The sequence below is a fragment of the Salvelinus alpinus genome, chromosome 2, assembly GCF_045679555.1.
Source record: "Salvelinus alpinus chromosome 2, SLU_Salpinus.1, whole genome shotgun sequence".
NCBI classification, from domain to species: domain Eukaryota; kingdom Metazoa; phylum Chordata; class Actinopteri; order Salmoniformes; family Salmonidae; genus Salvelinus; species Salvelinus alpinus.
Window position 1 is genome coordinate 64,119,174 of NC_092087.1, and position 20,083 is coordinate 64,139,256.

Below are 20,083 nucleotides of genomic sequence, written 5' to 3' on the forward strand. Positions count from 1 at the left end.
GAGAAGATCTGTAGGGAGGAGTGGGCCAAAATCCCTGCTGCAGTGTGTGCAAACCTAGTCAAGAACTACAGGAAACGTATGATCTCTGTAATTGCAAACAAAGGTTTCTGTACCAAATATTAAGTTCTGCTTTTCTGATGTATCAAATACTTATGTCATGCAATAAAATGCAAATTAATTACTTAAAAATCATACAATGTGATTTTCTGGATTTTTGTTTTAGATTCCGTCTCTCATAGTTGAAGTGTACCTATGATAAAAATTACAGACCTCTACATGCTTTGTAAGTAGGAAAACCTGCAAAATCGGCAGTGTATCAAATACTTGTTCTCCCCACTGTATGTGCCTCGCAAATAAAAGGCTACAACAGTGGCTACCAACAGGTCTATCGTGATCTCCAAGCATTTCTGTAAAAAACAACAACGATAAAGCCCAAGACAGTTTGGTTTAGAAACTCTGATAAAGCCTTACGTTCCTATTTATTTTATGTGTTTCGCGCTGTTAGCGGTAGGTGCACTTGATTCAGCAGCCCTAGTGCCGGGAAGGAAAAGTGGCCTACAATTATGCATGTAGGCCAACATTATAATGTAATCAAGTTCACTATGCCTACAGACTTTAGGATACATGTACTTGTTATTACTCATATTCGACATCAAAATGCTCTCAGCCCTCAGATGAAGTTGTTTCACCCCGTATGTTCTCTCGATGCGTCTTATTCCTGGTTCCCTATGGTTTACAACTTCTCTTGGGCCTTTTGTCCCTTCCCGCAACATATGTTTGGCTCATCTGGTTTTCCACGCTTCTTGTTACTACCTTAACAGGTTCTGCTGCACTATCATTATAGCTTGCAAAATGGTTTTGAAAGTTCAATATCTTTCTGAGAGAGGCATACATAGTTTAAAAACTTGAATTTAAGGGGATACGGGTAATTTTAGATAGTTGGTACATAACCTTTAAACAATAGATCTAGTAAATAAGGGAAATATCCCTTCTATGTGAAGGGTACAATTACATTTGTTAAACAGCTGTAAGTATGACCATTTACCACAACAGATGGTCTACAAAGTGGTGTAGACATGTTTTTTTCTACCAGTGTAAAAACAGATCTTGGAAGTATAGCATCAAATTACTTCCAGTCACCCCAAAAAAAATCTATTTCATACATACAAAAATCTATTCCCCCTATTATCCTGCGATTGCTACGATTTTTCCCTAAACTTTAGATTTCCTCAATGGATGATTATGGTTAAACAGTTTCTAGTAGAGTAAAACTTGTTGGTGAAAAGAAAGCTTAAAAGGCTTTACAATTCTGAAAAGTAAAGTCTCAGCGCAAAACAAAATCTATACCTAAAACATAATCTAAATTCAAAAGGTTAAATTCTGGACTGTCGCCTCATTCATCTTAAATACAAAATGCTGGAATATAGAGCAAAAAATGTCAATCTTAGCCTCAGTGTCAAAATACATAGTCCAAATAGATATGGTGAGGACTGTATATCTTGTCAAGCTCTCCATTTGTGTATAAGACCAAAACAATGTCACTGGTAGGAAGTAAAACTGAAGTGTGTCACTGCCTTGACTCACAGTGAGCCTATTTGATATCTCTTTCTGTTGTCCATTGAAGGTTTTCAATAACGTTTCAAGGAACTATCAGTCTGCTGACAGACATGATCTCGCGCAAAGATCGTAAGCAGTTGTTTGTGTACTTTTCCAATGTACCAGCCTCCTAGAGAGAGAAAAAGAGAGCGAGTGATAAGTCAGCCAATTATCAACAATAGGTCGAGTTATGAGTACAACTTAGCTATTTAGCGAATAATAAAATGTTACGTAATTATGTTACGAAATTTGCTAGAAAAAAAGCAAACCTGGCACAGTCGGGGCAGCATTGATGAAAGGTAATTGAACCCCATTGGCTCCTGGCTATACCATATGCTGTCACTGGTGATGACCATCTTCTTAGGATGGAGGTAGAAGGCGGTGGCATCTGACGGGATCTTGCTCAGATACTTCTCCAAGGAGGCGACTGGACAGAGGTGACTACCAGGGTTCTGGAACATGATTCCACAGCGATTCTGCCAGTTCTGCTCTTCTGCATCTTTATGGTTCTGTCTTTCCTCGTTGGAAGTCATCGTTGCATATTTTGCTCCGTTTTCATCGTGCTTTATTACAAACGACTGTGGCGTTAGCCGCCTATTGCCCTCCTTTCCTCTGGGGCCAAAGTGTAACTGGATATCGAACCACACTTTGTTCACTAGTCCTCTGGGTGTGTAGGGGCTTAGCACAGTAGAGTTTTGAAGAATCTCAAGGTCTTGTGCTTTAATCACCTTGGGATGGGTAGTTTTGTCCCTGCCCTCTCGTCTGATTTTCTTTAGTACCCCAATAAATACATTATTAGAGGAGGTAAACTCACTGTCCTTCATCAAGCACCAGGCTCTGCTAAGGGGAGGGAGGTTAATGAATCTGTTCACGCCAGCCCGGATTCCGATATAGCTCGGGATACAATACTCCCCACCTTTACCCCTTCGAACAGAACAGTAAAAATCTCGCAAGAGCACATTCATTTCAGATTTTTCAATGGTTGAAAAATCCACTATCATCTGTTTCTCTGCCAGCCAGTCCTTGAAGCAGTTTATAGCCCACAAAGTTTGCTTGTTGGTTGCTTGTACAATGCTGCTCTTTTCTAGTTGATCTAATACTTCAGTGTCTACCTCTGCATGTCTTGACACCGTGGGCCTATCCGTATCCATGTTCAGACACTCTTCTATGAACAGATCAAATTAATAAAATGTTATGTTCGCAAATTCATCCATGGGATAACTCTGACAATGTTTTGTAAAGGCATCAGCATGCTTCAGTTCGGCTGGTGGCTAGGCGAATCGAACTAGAGTGCTCTCATACTCCCTTAAAATGACCTTTGCTTGAAAAACGAGAAAACACGGCAACAGTACTGTTTGTCCATTTTGAGACGCCGTAGCCAGTATACGCTTCCTCAAAACAGTCAGAATGAATCTAAAATAACTCAAGAAACCTCATTCATTTTGATGTTTTTGCAGAGATCTTAGTCTCACAATTTTACATCTAACTAAGACGTTTGGTGCAGTATTTCTTAATGAAAAGATTTGCATCAAAACGAGTCGTTTCTCGGTGAATGACTAAAAAAATACTTTATTGAAGAATCCCTATTGTTGACCAATCACCGAAGGGGCGTAGACTTCAGCTACGAACTGCGGCTTGCCTTAAGGGGAAAAAAAAGCCCCCGAACAGCTGAAAAAACCCTCACCGAAGTCCAAAACAAACAAAAATGTCACAAACTCTTCCGAACTGTTTTGGCTGGGAAGCATGCGGACGCCTTTACAATGTTGCAGAACGTAAATAATGCACACAGTGATACCTTTTAGAGTGAAATCAATTACCTTTGTGTTTTTCTAGCTGATCTAATACTTCAGTGTCTACCTCTGCATGTCTTGACACCGTGGGCCTATCCGTATCCATGTTCAGCCACTCTTCTACAAACAGATCAAATAAATCAAATGTTATGTTTGCAAATTCATCTATTGGGTAGCCGTTACAATGTTAGTTACAATGTTACAGAATGTAAATAATGCAGTGATACCAAATATACTTTTAACTAACCCAAGAGTCTTCATCTGCGTTGGTTACAATGAGAGTAAATTAAGCACAGTGGGCAGAACAAGCAAGGAGATGGGCAGAGCTAAGCACGAGCTAGCAAGATATTATTGGCGCGTTTTGTCATGTATTTGCATAAAACTTTCTTTTTTTTCTTTGGCAAAGCATCAAGTCTACAACATTTAGTGCAGGGGAGAGTGGGGTAAGTTGAGCCAAATCGATCATATGAGCCACCCTTGTTTCTAGGAAACCATACCAAAAAAACGAAATTGTCATCCATTCATGGAGTCTGTCAGACAGCATCCCCTGAAAAATCTGAATAGAGAAAATATTTTAATCGAAATTAAAGGTTTAAAAAATAAGTGTGCACTGCCCTTTACTAGTCATGCATTAGCAGAGTGATATAGCCGTCTGCAGCGAGTGCAAAAAAAATTCTGCGCTCAAGATACTGCATATTCTTCTTACCATATTGGTGGTGAGTGGAAGTTCTAAACGGATGCTTCAAATTTATACCACCAGTGAGTGACGTATGTGGTATATTTTGTCTGTGGTGATACTTTTTAAGAGTGAAAGTGATGAAGTAGCCTTGAGGTTATTCCATATTAACTTAAATCACCTTTTTGTATTGAAATCAAACTTTCTATACATGCTCATAGTAGAAATGATGAGGATGTGAATATTGGACCTGAATGACCAACCACAGTGGATAGAGGTGCTCAGTTTGCCCATTTTGGACCCCCCAGTCTATCATGAAATACCCATATCTCTGTCACTAATAAAGATAATACGTTTGTTTTTAATATCATTTGAAAGCTTAAAAACAGGACCGTGAAACTATTTAATATTGTTGTAAATGAAAATGTCAATTTTATAATCTACATGTCAAAGCTATTTAGCAAATTATTGATACAATCCTTATTTTATGTTTCAGCTCCAGTTATAGTATTAATTGAATAATCCACTCAAAAATGCTTAGGTATTTTTTTTCTTCTTCATTGGTGCACTGTTGATACAGTTCCAAAATGTTTTGCATGTCAGCAATCAAGTTGTCAAGATATAGCAAAGTGTGTTGTGCCACATCATCATGATGCGTTTTGCAACATATGATGCATTTTACATCACCATGACAATGTGGCACAATACAAAAATGTAGATTTTGATTGTACAGAACCTTAAGCCCAAATAAATTAAAATATATCCGTTATACCTGTGGTTTTTATTCTCTTTTGTGCTTGAGTGGTTGCACTGTCTTCAGCTTCGATTAGATCTCCATCTGTGTGATAAATGGCACACGGGTGAGAACAGCTAATATACAATGTGACATTTTTTTTCTTCCTTTTCTATCCAGGACTAAAAAGCACTTTCATTAGAGATTCCCAATCGAGCATGCTTTTTAGGCCCGGATTACTCTGTGTCAGGGAAACCGGCTCCTAATGCTTACCTCTCCACATTTTTCTTTTTGACCTTTGCATTTCTTGGTCCTGGGGCTCAGAGGAGTCAGAGGTTTCATCCATTGGTGTAGGGGTTCCCACTGGATTGTTTTGTGTGGAGGGTTTGCCTGGCTGTATTGGTGAGGGGATTTTGGGCTGTATTGGTCTGGGGATTTTGGGCTGTATTGGTCTGGGGATTTTGGGCTGTATTGGTGTGGGGGTTCCGTTCATGCAGATGGATGTGGGGATTCCGTTGAGGCAGATGTATGTGGGGATTCCATCTAGCTTGGTTGGTGTGGAGGGTTTGCCTGGGTCTGTTGGTGTGGGGAGTCCGTCTAGCTCGGCTGGTGCAGGGGTTCCCACTGAATTCATTGGTGAAGGGGTTCCCAATGTTTTGGTTGACGTGGAGTGTTTGCCTGGTTCTGTTAGTGTGGTGATTTTGTTCAGGCTGGTGGATGTGGGAATTCCGTCTGGCATAGTTGGTGCAGGAGTTCCTGCAGGAGTTCCCACTAGATTGGTTGGTGTAGGGATTCCCACTGGATTGGCTGGTGTGGAGGGTTTGCCTGGCTCTGTTGGTGTGGGGATTAGGTTCAGTTGTAAAGATATGGGGATTCCGTCTCGCTTGGTTGGTGCCGGGAATACGACTGGATTGATAGTTGTAGGGGTTCCCACTGGATTGTTAGTTGTAGGGGTTCCCACTGGATTGATAGTTGTAGGGGTTCCCACTGGATTGATAGTTGTAGGGGTTCCCACTGGATTGATAGTTGTAGGGGTTCCCACTGGATTGATAGTTGTAGGGGTTCCCATTGGATTGATAGTTGTAGGGGTTCCCATTGGATTGATTAGTGTGTTGGGTATGCCTGTTTCTGTTGGTGTGGGTATTACGTTCAGTTGGATGGAGATGGGTATTCTGTGTAGCTCTGTCGATGCAGAGGTTCCCACTGGATCGACTGTTGTAGGTGCTCCCTCTGCCTCAGCTGGTGCGGGGGTCCCGTCTGGCTCTGGAGACACTGGGGAGCACTGACATTGGGACTCGGTGCCGAGTGTGACTGCATTATAAAGAATGATAGTTATTCAAATAATCACTACAATGAGCATCAGAAGCTTTTATTTCCATGTCAAATAAAGAAACATGAGGTACACTACCGAGAAACCCAAAGCTCATCTTCAAGCTTAACTACAGTGAGCTGGTTACAAAGACTAAACAAAACATAGAGATCTGGAGAATTACTGACTATACATGGGGTTCATTAATGCCATAAAAAATGGTTTCTCTTCCCAGGTTCCTTTAATCTTTTCTTACCTCTACATTTTTTTTTATTTTAAACATTGGACTCCACATTCATGTAATTTGCCTGGGGTAACAAACCCCATCGTATTTGTAAAGCTCACTTACAAAAGCCCAAGGAAAATGTCGGCCTAGGCCTACCAATCTTTAAAACATTAATACTGGGCTGATAAATTGGGCACTAATGCCCCCCTGTGGCTAAATATTGAAGTCAAAACCGCAACAAAATCCTCTTCCAGCCATGCATTTTTTATTTTATTTAACTAGGCAAGTCAGTTAAGAACAAATTCTTATTTAAAACGCCGGCCTACCCCATCCAAACACCTCCCTTAACCCGGACGACGCTGGGCCAATTGTGCGCCGCACTATGGTACTCCCGATCACGGCCAGTTGTGATACAGCCCGGGATTGAACCAAGAATCGAACCAGGGGCTGTAGTGACGCCTCTAGCACTAAGATGAAGTGCCTTAGACCGCTGCGCCACTTGGGAGCAACGCAGAGTGCCTAAACAAACCGACAGGCAATACCTTTCTTTTGAGAAATGTGTTTATAGTGCCTAATACCTCTGTATACACATCAATATGTTTTAATTATTATTTTGTTCCATCCAGGTCTGATAAGGTATTTGTTGAGTGGGGGGGAGAAGGGAGTGGTCACATTAGAACATATAGATAAGCAATTTGCATCATTCAACCAGTTACAGAACACATTTGAACTCTCCCATTTTTTATGCTATTTAAACGTAAGACACGAAGGGAAGATTAAACATTTTGAAACTCCCCTCCCTGTACAACATTTATTTTATTCCCTGCTAAAGTTCCCTCCCAAATCAAAACACCTCATCTCACAGTCTGTCTCCTTTTTTCCTCTAACTATACGGAAGCCTCTACTAGTCACCCCAAGGAGACCTAGGGTAGCTAAAGAGTTAAATATTGAGATCTCAAACGATATCTGGGGAGAAGCCCTGTCTAGAATTTCACTCTTGTTCCATCAATGACAGATATCAATTGATACAAAGTAATGCATACTTTACAAAACCAAACTACATAGAATTTACCCCCAGGTCTTCCCACTGTGTGACAGATGTAAAGCCTCAGAGGGTTCATGACTTTTGTGGTATTCAAAAAGTATATGAGAGGGCCATTGAACCTGACCCAGAACCTGCTCTCTTCGGCAGCTCAGAGACTGTTTTAAAATCATCCCTATGGAGGAACAACAGGCTCTGATGTTTGGTATGGTGGCTGCCCCCCTCAAAAAAATTCACAGAACGCAAGTCACCCTTGCTTCCGGAGATGGATATCAAAAATTATTAACACCATAAACATGGGAAATATTTGTTTTTACAAGACTATTCCTCCAACAGACTTCCCAATAAACGTATGTAAATTGTAAAGTATTTTGTATGTAATGTTTTTTTCGTTATGTGTCAGATCCCAGTAAGACTAGCTGTCGCCATTGGCGTTGGCTAATGGGGGGGGTCCTAATAAATCAAATCAAAACTTAGTTTCCGTTTCTGGATAGAGATTATGAACGGTTATTGTTGTTGTAACTGTCAGATTGTCGTCACTTAAAAGAAAATATTCACAGATTTCTAACGTTATATTGCATAGCTCAGATACACATGAAAACATGAAATGACCCTGGGAATTGATAAAACGTCACTCAAAGATGCACAAATACAATATGACATTCAAAATGGGTGAATCTTTCCTTGATGCAATATTCTACTTTATGTCTGGCAGCTGAGTTTGAGTAATAAATTGTAAAAGAAAATCCTTCTAAAAGAAAATATTTAAAAAAGGAAAAACATGGAACACGAGGTACACTTACCATTCAGAAGACCTAAATAAATGTTTCTCAATGTTTCAATAGAGCCCGTTTCTTTTATGACTTGGGGGTGAGGGCAAAAGGAATCCATATCGATATGTTTTGTTCCCTGTCTCCTTTTTCCAAGCAGGAGAAGGGGAACAAATCCTAGAGTGTGTAATTTGTAGAGCTGAAACACAGAATCAGACATTCAGATTTAAAGTAGTAGCTAGCCTAGACTTAAAAAAATATTATTATTGTTTAACATTGTTACATGGGGAGGGGGAACACTTACCAATACTTTTGTGGAAGTCAATATCTGAGAGCTATTATTATAATGGGCGCAATCGTTGTGTCCCCATTCGTAATCATACTTCTTCATTGCTTGTAACAACTTCTTCTCTTTTGGATGGTTAAAGAAACAACTGTTGCAGGTCTTACTAAACACAGTGGTTTGTGTCTGACACTGTATACACAGTGATCCTGACATTTCATCCCTTTTAAAATCTGAAGAGAGAAATGATAAGCAGTTTAGTCATGCCAACTACCACAATTAGCTAGATAGTTAGCCATCTAGCTAACAAGCCAGGTAAATACTGTAAAAGGCAACACAGTAACTGGGCAGGGGGTTCTAACTTCAGTCCAGGGTAACGTCAGCTAACTAGCAAATATAAAACTACAAATTAGATAGCAAGTCTGCAAGCTATTTGGTAGCTGGGCAGAGCACTGACATCCAACTGAACCAGGCAAAGGTACACATCACATAGGTCCTAGGATAGGATATCCAAATAAATGGCAATGGAAAAAAATTCTAACAAACGAAAAATGAAGAAGACTGTTAGCAGCCAGCAACATTTGGGGTGTATTCAGCAGTCATAACTGAAAAAAACGTTTTGCAACGGGAAACGTTTTGCAACAAAAACTAGAGTTTCTATTGGACGAATTCAGGTAGGCCCCTCCCGTTTGGTTCCTAGTGAAAACATCCCATGCTTTTGTAGCATAGCAACAAGGTCTTTGTTTTGAACAGTTCTAGGTCTAGCAAACGCGCTCTCCAGTGGGCAGATTAATAATAAAAAATAATATTCGTTTTTTTAAATTGTTATTTTTAAGCGAGATGTTGTACACGTTTCATAGTAGTACACATACGACCGTGCAATATGATGAATATAGTCACAGGTAAATGGGTGACCCGACGCCATTTTCCTGTGACTATATTATTGATATAGCACGGCCTGTCTTAACGTTACTGCTCTTCTAAAACCTTTAGAACATGTATAAAACGCAACATAATCAATATTTCTTACCGTTTCGAAATGAACATAGAGCTAGTTACTAGCTCAGAGATCTCGGAGTTGACTTTGCCCCTCTACTGTTCTTGCTGAAATGATTCGAATTTTCTAAACGTTTACTGCCTGCTGCTGCTGCTGCTGGTAGTAATAAAACAATGACTTCCGGTTTTGTGCCTTCAAAATAAAAGCGCTGCTTTGAATAAAAGTTAAAATTATATTTTAATTAGTGACCGCTGTCTGAAATTGTTCAAATTCAATACGTTTTCTTCATTGGCCATTTTAACAAGCTACTGCTACGGTGTTACACTGTCAGTGAGCACGGTTACATACAAACCATAATATGTGCATGTGACTGTGGATAGTCAGATTAATATAGGGTAATATAGAGTAATATGGGGTAACTAGCCCCCCGAAAGAGCAATGTCCAATTGCTGACACAAAAAAGCACATTTTGGTAAAAAATAATAATAATTGGCATGTGGATGATGGTAATGTTTAGGCAAACAAACTATGAAGGGAAATAAGTAGCTACAGTTTACACCCCCCCCCCCCCCCCCCCCATAGATTAGTATGTTCAAATCTATTTTATATATATTTTTTAATTAACTCTTAAAAGCAAAAGTATAGGTATCTTATTTTAAATAAATAAATAAAATAATGAAACAAAATGGAATAGCACATCTCACTATTACAGTGGTGATTTTAGCATGTAAATGTCGGTGGGGCAAAATCCCCTTTTTTTGATGCATGGCAGCAAAGCCACTAAACAACACAAGACAATATATGAATTGCACTATAACAGTGACAAACGGTGCCCAAACACTGCTAGGGCCTACATAAAACTGCCCCAACAGCAGAGCTTTCTTTTCAGCACCATGGAATGAATCCTTACCATTGCTAGGTATAGCTGATATGGCTGACTTGCTTAAACAAATGTGATTTCTACTGACAATTGAGATGTACCAACTATGGCATAACGGGACAACGAGTGGATAAGAGGCAATCTGTAATTTAGATTAAAACATTAATGAGCAAGCTAGGACCGGCTTAGTCAATATAACTATTTTTTCAGCACTTTTGAAATGTACAGTGACAGAATTCAGAACATGGACCGTTCTTACAGTGTTCTCCCAGAACACCAAGTCAGAACCATAGGATTAATAAAGGGGCCATACAAGCGAACAATGAAAGCTCTTACAATATTTGATGATTACATTTCTCTAAAACAGGCTAGAGGCTACATGTGCCCCACCAAATCAGAACAGTAGGCTAAGGTATGAGGGGGAAAGGGACCAACTTATTAGGGTGAGAAACATGGGCTACTAACAGCTTACTACACAAGATACACTTAGTATTACTTTTTTAGCTACAGTATACACTACCGGTCAAAAGTTTTAGACCACCTACTCATTCAAGTATTTTTCTTTATTTTTACTATTTTCTACATTGTAGAATAATAGTGAAGACATCAAAACTATGAAATAACACATATGGAATCACGTTGGCACCAAAAAAGTGTTAAACAAATCAAAATATATTTTATATTTGAGATTCTTCAAATAGCCTTTGCCGTGATGACAGCTTTGCACACTCTTGGCATTCCCTCAACCAGCTTCACCTGGAATGCTTTTCCAAAAGTCTTGAAGGAGTTCCCACATATGCTGAGCACTTGCTGGCTGCTTTTCCTTCACTGGATTGACATCATGGCCAATTTATTCAACCTTCTCTGGCACATGGTGTTGAGTGTTTATCCTTTTAAGCTCGGAAAAGAGACCCTTAAACCCAGACTTGGCTCACACACCCACCCCACTGAATAGCAGCCTAGTGATTGCTTTGCAACTCTTGCAGTTAGCCAATGATTCCTTCCAAACCACTGATTGTTGACTTTGCAATTTCCAACTTGTTGTGTAATGTTTATGTCCAATGGCAGATGAGCACCACCACAGAAAGCGCCACCACCACAGAAAGCACAGAGCTAGGCTGAAACACCTGCATTTTGGAGCTGCCTTACTCAAGAAAGCAAAAAAAGAGACCATGTTTGTTTGCGGCTTTAGTGTTCGTTTTTTTTACATAGTATATGTGACACGTATTAATGCCAAAATAACATGCAAAACAGGTAAGCCCCCCCCCCCCCCCCCCCCCCCAAAAAAAAAGGTATGTTCTTAAGACATAGCCCTTAGCTGTGGTATATTGGCCAGATACCACAAAGAACAGCCCTTAGCCGTGGTATATTGGCCACAGTGTTGACCCGTCATTCAGGGCAGGTGGGGCAAAGCTGTCATAGAGGCAAAGGGTAGCTATTTGCAGAATCAATGATCATCAATGATGTCGCTCTTGCTGCTGGTGATTCTCTGATCCACCTCTACGCAGACGACACTATTCTGTATACTTCTGGCCCTTCTTTTGACACTGTGTTAACAACCCTCCAGGCGAGCTTCAATGCCATACAACTCTCCTTCCGTGGCCTCCAATTGCTCTTAAATACAAGTAAAACTAAATGCATGCTCTTCAACCGATCGCTGCCTGCACCTGCCCGCCTGTCCAACATCACTACTCTGGACGGCTCTGACCTAGAATATGTGGACAACTACAAATACCTAGGTGTCTGGTTAGACTGTAAACTCTCCTTCCAGACTCACATCAAACATCTCCAATCCAAAGTTAAATCTAGAATTGGCTTCCTATTCCGCAACAAAGCATCCTTCACTCATGCTGCCAAACATACCCTTGTAAAACTGACCATCCTACCAATCCTCGACTTCGGTGATGTCATTTACAAAATAGCCTCCAAAACCCTACTCAATAAATTGGATGCAGTCTATCACAGTGCCATCCGTTTTGTCACCAAAGCCCCATATACTACCCACCACTGCGACCTGTACACTCTCGTTGGCTGGCCCTCGCTTCATACTCGTCGCCAAACCCACTGGTTCCAGGTCATCTACAAGACCCTGCTAGGTAAAGTCCCCCCTTATCTCAGCTCGCTGGTCACCATAGCAACACCTACCTGTAGCACGCGCTCCAGCAGGTTTATCTCTCTGGTCACCCCCAAAACCAATTCTTCCTTTGGCCACCTCTCCTTCCAGTTCTCTGCTGCCAATGACTGGAACGAACTACAAAAATCTCTGAAACTGGAAACACTTATCTCCCTCACTAGCTTTAAGCACCAGCTGTCAGAGCAGCTCATAGATTACTGCACCTGTACATAGCCCATCTATAATTTAGCCCAAACAACTACCTCTTTACCTACTGTATTTATTTATTTATTTTGCTCCTTTGCACCCCATTATTTCTGTCTCTACTTTGCGCTTTCTTCCACTGCAAACCAACCATTCCAGTGTTTTTAGTTTTATTTTACTTGCTGTGTTGTATTTACTTCGCCACCATGGCCTTTTTATATTTTTATTTATTTATACATATATTTGTTTGCCTTCACCTCCCTTATCTCACCTCACTTGCTCACATTGTATATAGACTTATTTTTTTTTCACTGTATCATTGACTATATGTTTGTTTTACTCCATGTGTAACTATGTGTTGTTGTATGTGTCGAACTGCTTTGCTTTATCTTGGCCAGGTCGCAATTGTAAATGAGAACGTGTTCTCAATTTGCCTACCTGGTTAAATAAAGGTTAAATAAAAAATAAAAATAAAAAATAATCTCAAATATAAAATATGTTTTGATTTATTTAACACTTTTTTAGTTACTACGTGACTCCATATGTGTTATTTCAGAGTTTTGATGTCTTCACTATTATTCTACAATGTAGAAAATAGTAAAAATAGGTGTTCTAAAACGTTTGACCGGTAGTGTATATATGAGTGAATTACATAACATGTAAAACTTTAAAACTGCAACATTTTCTCTATGCCCCATGACAAAATGTATAGAATTGCATGAAATTAACTCTAAAACGTCAATAGTTTTCTTCTGAAAAATACAATACTGAGAAACACTTAGGGCCCCCAAAATCCTCTGACTGCATGTGTGGTTATAGAGCTCGTCAGCTTGTAGTCCTAAAAAAACGGAAATGAGTTACCTTGTCACACCCTGATCTCTTTCATCTGTCTTTGTGCTTGTCTCCACCCCCCTCCAGGTGTCGCCCATCTTCCTCATTATCCCTAGTGTATTTATACCTGTATTCTCTGTTTGTCTGTTGCCAGTTCGTTTTGTTTCATCAAGCTTACCAGCAGTTTTCCCGTGCGCCTGTCGTGTTCTATTTCTGTTCCCTAGTTTCCCCGGTTCTGACCATTCTGCCTGCCCTGACCCCGAGCCTGCCTGCCATTCTGTACCTGTCTGACTCTGACCCGTTTATGAACCTCTGCCTGTCCTGACCCCGAGCCTGCCTGCTGTTCTGTACCTTATTGACTCTGCCCTGGATTACGGACCTCTGCCTGCCTTTGACCTGTCTTTTGCCTGCATCCTGTTTGGGTCAATTAACATCTGTGAATCTAGCTGTCTGCATCTGGGTCTTATCCTGAGTTCTGATATACCTCTGGTTCGTTCAGCTATTCATATGGGGAAAAGGAATGGGGGGAAAATAGGGTTTTGGGATAAACGGCAAAAATAGGGTCTGTGGTTAACACAGGCTTAGGAGATATGTGAGTTGACATCAGTCAGTTAACATCACCTTTATGAATTATAATTATTAAGCCTTTAAGTGCTTTTTAAAATTACATAAATGCTTCAAAATTCACAAAAAGTCACGTTAGCTAATGAAGATTATCTCATAAGACAAAACGTATAAGATCTCCTTCGCCTGTATTTTCCACAGACCTTATTTCCAACGTTTATCCAAAAACCCTACAATAATGCCATTCATTTCCCAATAGGCTTTGTCCAACTAACCATGGCAGAGATAGTGCCTACAAAAAGACACCATTACTATTTCTCTCTATAGTTGTGGACATGCAGACCTGTGAGCCACTGCGGCCCCTCATGATGAATTCAGATTTTTGGGGGGCCCTCACCCCCATGAAAGTTGCCCATCCCTAAACTGTCCAGCAGAGGGCAGTGTCTTGCTGCTTGTCTGGTTCCGGCCTTACTGAACAATATTGCAAAACATATTTACTTGAACTGTGCAGATGCAAAGAAGGCAAGTGTCAAAAGTCCCTACAGTATTAGGCACAGTTGGGGGTAGAAGTTCTTTTTACCCAAATAATAATACTAATAATTTATTCAACTTCTATAGCACTTTTCATTGCAAAAATAATCTCAAAAGCGCTTGAAAAAGAGAAAAACAAACAAGAATCGAGTAGAACTCGATAAAGATAACAGTGACACTGACACTCAGATTTTTCTCTTTAAAATGTATACAAAAAAACTATGAATGCAAAGTTGAACAAACCATACAACTCTATGCACAATGACTACTTTTAACAATTTCCACTGAAAACTAAAAATGTTTACTGAAAATATTGCAAAACATATTTACTTGAAGAACTGTGCAGATGCAAAGTTTGGTAACAGAAAGACAGCACAAACAGCACAAACAGTTATTATGTTACCAATCTTTGCATTGGTACTGTTCTTCAAGTAAATATGTTTTGCAATATTTTCAGTAGAAATTGTTAAAAGTAGTCCTTGTGCATAGAGTTATATGGATTGTTTAACTTTGCAGTCATTCATTTTGTTTAACATATACACTACCGTTCAAAAGTTTGGGGTCACTTAGAAATGTCCGTGTTTTTGAAAGAAAGGCACTTTTTTTCTCATCAAATTGATCAGAAATACAGTGTAGATAGACATTGTTAATGTTGTAAATGACTTTTGTTGCTGGAAACGGCTGATGTTTTTTTATTGAATATCTACATAGGCGTACAGAGGCCCATTATCAGCAACCATCACTCCTGTGTTCCAATGGCACGTTGTGTTAGCTAATCCAAGTTTATCATTTTAAAAGGCTAATTGATCATTAGAAAACCCTTTTGCAATTATGTTAGCACAGCTGAAAACTGTAGTCCTGATTAAAGAAGCAATATAACTGGCCTTCTTTAGACTAGTTGAGTATCTGGAGCATCAGCATTTGTGGGTTCGATTGCAGGCTCAAAATGGCCAGAAACAAAGACCTTTCTTCTAAAACTCGTAGTCTATTCTTGTTCTGAGAAATGAAGGATATTCCATGCGAGAAATTGCCAAGAAACTGAAGATCTCGTACAAAGCTGTGTACTACTCCCTTCACAGAACAGCGCAAACTGTCTCTAACCAGAATATAAAGAGGAGTGGGAGGCCCCGGTGCACAACTGAGCAAGAAGACAAGTACATTAGAGTGTCTAGTTTGAGAAACAGATGCATCACAAGTCCTCAACTGGCAGCTTCATTAAATAGTACCCACAAAACACCATTCTCAACGTAAACAGTGAAGAGGAGACTCCGGGATGCTGGCCTTCTAGGCAGAGTTGCAAAGAAAAATCTATATCTCAGACTGGCCAATAAAAAGAAAATGGGCAAAAGAACAGACATTGGACAGAGGAGTGGCCAACACGGTCAGCGGATCTCAACCCTATTGAGCTGTTGTGGGAACAGCTTGACTGTATGGTACGTAAGAAGTGCCCATCAAGCCAGTCCAACTTGTGGGAGGTGCTTCAGGAAGCATGGGGTGAATCTCTTCAGATTACCTCAACAAATTTACAACTAGAATGCCAAAGGTCTGTTAGGCTGTAATTGCTGCAAATGGAGGATTCTTTGACGAATGCAAAGTTTGAAGGACACAATTATTATTTACATTTAAAAATCATTATTTATAACCTTGTCAACGCCTTGACTATATTTCCTATTCATTTTGCAACTAATTTCATGTATGTTTTCATGGAAAACAAGGACCCCAAACTTTTGAGCGGTAGTGTATATTTAAGCAATAAGGCCCGAGGAGGTGTGGTATATGGCCAATATACCACGGGCTGTTCTTATGAACGACGTATCGCAGAGTGCCTGGACACAGCCCTTAGCCGTGGTATATTGGCCGTATATCAAAACCCTCCGATGTGCCTCATTGCTATTATAAACTGGTTACCTTCGTAATTAGAGCAGTAAAAATAAATAAACCTTTACAACGTCAGTCGTAAGATGTCTATGCCCCAGTCAACTGTAAGTGCTGTTATTGTGAAGCGGAAATGCCTAGGAGTAACAATTGCTGAGCCAAGTTCACAGAACGGGACTGCCGAGTGCTGAATCGCAACACTCACTACCGAGTTCCAAACTGCCTCTGGAAGCAACGTCAGCACAACAACTGTTCGTCGGGAGTTTCATGAAATGGGTTTCCATGGCCGAGCAGCTGCACATGAGCCTAAGATTACCATGCGCAATGCCAAGCGTCGGCTGGAGTGGTGTAAAGCTCGCCGCCATTGGACTCTGGAGCAGTGGAAACGCGTTTTCTGGAGTGATGAATCACACTTCACCATCTGGCAGTCTGACAGACGAATCTGAGAACGCTACCTGTCTCAATGCATAGTTCCAACTGTACAGTTTGGTGGAGGAGGAATAATGGTCTGGGGCTGTTTTTTATGGTTTGGGCTAGGCCCCTTAGTTCCAGTGAAGAGAAATCTTAAAGCTATAACGTACAATGACATTATAGTCGATTCTCCATTCAGAAATCGTTTGTTGAGATCGGTGTGGAAGAACTTGACTGGCCTGCACAGAGCTCTGACCTCAACCCCATCGAACACCTTTGGGAGGAATTGGAACGCCGACTGTGAGCCAGGCATAATCGCCCAACATCAGTGCCCGACCTCACTCAAGTCCCTGCAGCAATGTTCCAACATCTAGTGGAAAGCCTTCCCAGAAGAGTGGAGGCTGTTATAGCAGCAAAGGGGGACCAACTCCATATTAATGCCCATGATTTTGGAATGAGCAGGTGAGCACATACTTTTGGTCATGTAGTGTATTTTCAAACACATTTTGATATTCAATTTTTTTGGGCATTCATAAATATTTGAAAAATGTTTTTTTTACATAGTAAAATAGTAATTTCATTTTAATTATAAAAACATTTTTGTTTCTGTGGGGTGTATTGGAACAAATACCACAACCATCTGGCACCAAGTCAGTGATGGTAAAAAAGGTTGTTTATTTTAGACCTTCTTGCCTCAATTGTTACTCCAAAATCAGAAGAGCCGAATCCCACCCTTGCGTGACAGGGCCGCTGGGGGCTCAAAAACATACACTCCCAAGAGACTACGCTCTTCCCCATGGCTGAGGTATCATGCTGTGACTCTCAGAGCCCCTGACCCTAAGTCCATTGTGTGTGTGTGTGTGTTTGAGTGTAACAATAATGGTGAGGTCACCGCTGCTGTGGAGAGACTGTCCATTACAGTAGAGAACAAAATACTCTAGTATACTATGGTCTAAATACTGTAGTATTACTATATTTATATATTATAGTATTCACTGTAGTGTTTTTACTGACATGACTAGTATACTGTAGTATTTACTGTAGTCTTTTTGCGGTCATGACTGTAGTATATTGTACACCTACAGACTAGGGTTAGCTAAAATGACACAACTACCCGACTACGCCAGTTACTGTTAGATGAGTGGGAACACCTCAACTAGAACAGGTTGTGCCAGTGAATACTTAGTATAATACAGTCATGTCTGCAGAAACACTGCAATGAACACTATAGTATATTACAGTGAATACTGCAGTAAAGTCTGCAAAAACACTACAGTAAATATTACAATATACTACCAAGGTTATTATCGTTTTGTAATTTTCTATTCGTTTTTATTTCTCTTCATTTTTAGGTTTTTGTTTGAAATTCAGTTTAGTTTCAGTTAGATTTCTGGTCTGCTTATTGCCCCCGCACCGACCAGAAAAAAATAGCCAGTGAGATGTTTTGCACTGGGGCACCCCCTCCTCGGGGCGGGGGCAATAAGCAAACCAGAGTGGGCCCGCCCCGATCACAATTTTTTTTGCGGGTGTCTCGCTTTCTCTACTATCTCTGCCTCAGATTTCTTCCCTGATGTTAGCTGGCGATCGCAAAGATGATCTACTATATTGACGATCGAACAATGAAAATGCTGTACATGTCCTCAAGGCAGGCGGGAGGAGACATGATCAGGTGGGACCATTCTAGCCAATGAGAGGGCAGATATATGTGTGAACAATAGGCACAATTAAGTTGTTTTTCTCAAAGTTGCAGAATGCCACGTGTGTCCACTTATTTACATTTTAGTCATTTAGCAGACGCTCTTCTCCAGAGCGACAGTTAGTGCATTAATCTTAAAATAGCTAGGTGAGACAACCACATATCACAGTCATAGTAAGTACATTTTTCCTCAATAAAGTAGCTTTCAGAAAAGTCAGAGCTAGTAAGGGGGAAAAAAGTGGGAGTGTTCGTTCATGAAAGACTTTTTTTAAATTATTATATAGAATTTTTTATTTAGGGCCAAGAGACCATGGGTGGCAGAACGGAGTGCTCGGGTTGGTGTGTCGGGTTTGAGCATAGCCTGACGGTAGGGAGGGGCAGTTCTTCTTGCTGCTCCATTATGGTGTCAAATCCGACCCAGAAGTTGAACGTGCACTAGATGGCGCGCGCGAGCAAGATGAAACATCATTGCGTGAGCAAACACTGAGTCTAGAGAGAGATGAAAACAGTTGAGCGAGCAGAGGACTGGTCCCGTCTCAGTCAAGAGCGCAAATTACATTTGATAGCTTGCAAGTGTGGCTTTGATTGAGCAGAAGACCATTGTCACAGATCCAAAAAAAAAATGTCTTAAACAGTACATATAGAACTGTTAGCAAAGAAATATGATTCAAACTTGTAAAAAAAACTAATTTGAACACATTAAATTGTCCACCAGCAATAGTCACTTGTCATTGTCAAACTCTCAATTTCTCAAATTGCTCTAGAACCTTTGGGTTTGGATTTCAGGCAGATGGTGGGCATACAGGCGTTTGCGTGTCTAGAAACCTAAGATTATTCGGGCCGCCTTGTAGTCCACGATCAGCTCCTTGGTCTTGCTCACATTGAGGGACAGGTTGTTGTCCTGGCACCACACTGCTAGGTCTCTGACCTCCTCCCTATAGGCTATCTCATTGCTGTTGCTGATCAGGCCTACCACTGTTGTGTCGTCAGCAAACTTAATGATGGTGTTGGAGTCGTGTTTGGCCATGCAGTTGTGGGTGAACAGGGTGTACAGGAGGTGACTAAGCACGCATTCCCTGAGGGGCCCCAGTGTTGAGGATCAGTGTGGCAGATGTGTTGTTGCCTACCCTTACCACCTTGGGGCGGCCTGTCAGGTAGTCCAGGATCCAGTTGCAGAGGGAGGTGTTTAGTCCCATGATCCTTAGCTTAATGATGAGCTTTGTGGGCACTATGGTGTTGAATGCTGAGCTGTAGTCAATGAGCAGCATTCTCACATAAGTGTTCCTTTTGTCCAGGTGGGAAAGGACAATGTGGAGTGCGATTGAGATTGTGTCATCTGTGGATCTGTTGGGGCGGTATGTGAATTGCAGTGTGTCTAGGGACATTATCATTATCTCTGCTCATCTTCGTCCAGTTCGAAGTGAGTTCGAGGTGAGTAATAACTGTTCTGATGTCCAGAAGCTATTTTCGGTCATAGGAGACGGTAGCAGCAACATTAGGTACAAAATAAGTTACAAACAATGCAAAAAAGCCATCCCCTCCAGCGCCGTTATCAT

The 20,083-nt window shown here is 40.7% G+C and overlaps 1 protein-coding gene across 1 annotated transcript; it reads right to left on the bottom strand.

Moving 5' to 3' along the window:
• Positions 1-243: 243 nt before the first annotated feature.
• On the bottom strand, positions 244-9,592 carry LOC139566507 (uncharacterized). Its single transcript, XM_071387802.1, has 8 exons — positions 9,456-9,592; positions 8,447-8,658; positions 8,176-8,341; positions 5,069-6,106; positions 4,835-4,900; positions 3,414-3,506; positions 1,866-2,761; positions 244-1,726 (listed from the first exon to the last, which is right to left on the bottom strand). Exons 2-8 carry the CDS (start codon positions 8,639-8,641, stop codon positions 1,640-1,642), a joined length of 2,541 nt encoding a protein of 846 aa, XP_071243903.1. The 5' UTR covers positions 8,642-8,658; positions 9,456-9,592; the 3' UTR covers positions 244-1,639.
• Positions 9,593-20,083: the final 10,491 nt, after the last annotated feature.

Coding starts and splice junctions, on each gene's coding strand:
- LOC139566507 (XM_071387802.1), bottom strand. CDS start 8,641: ATGTCAGGATCACTGTGTATACAGTGTCAGACACAAACCACTGTGTTT. Junction 4,901..5,068: donor AAAAAGAAAAATGTGGAGAG/GTAAGCATTAGG, acceptor TTTATCACACAG/ATGGAGATCTAATCGAAGCT. Junction 3,507..4,834: donor AAAGAGAATAAAAACCACAG/GTATAACGGATA, acceptor ATCTGTTTGTAG/AAGAGTGGCTGAACATGGAT.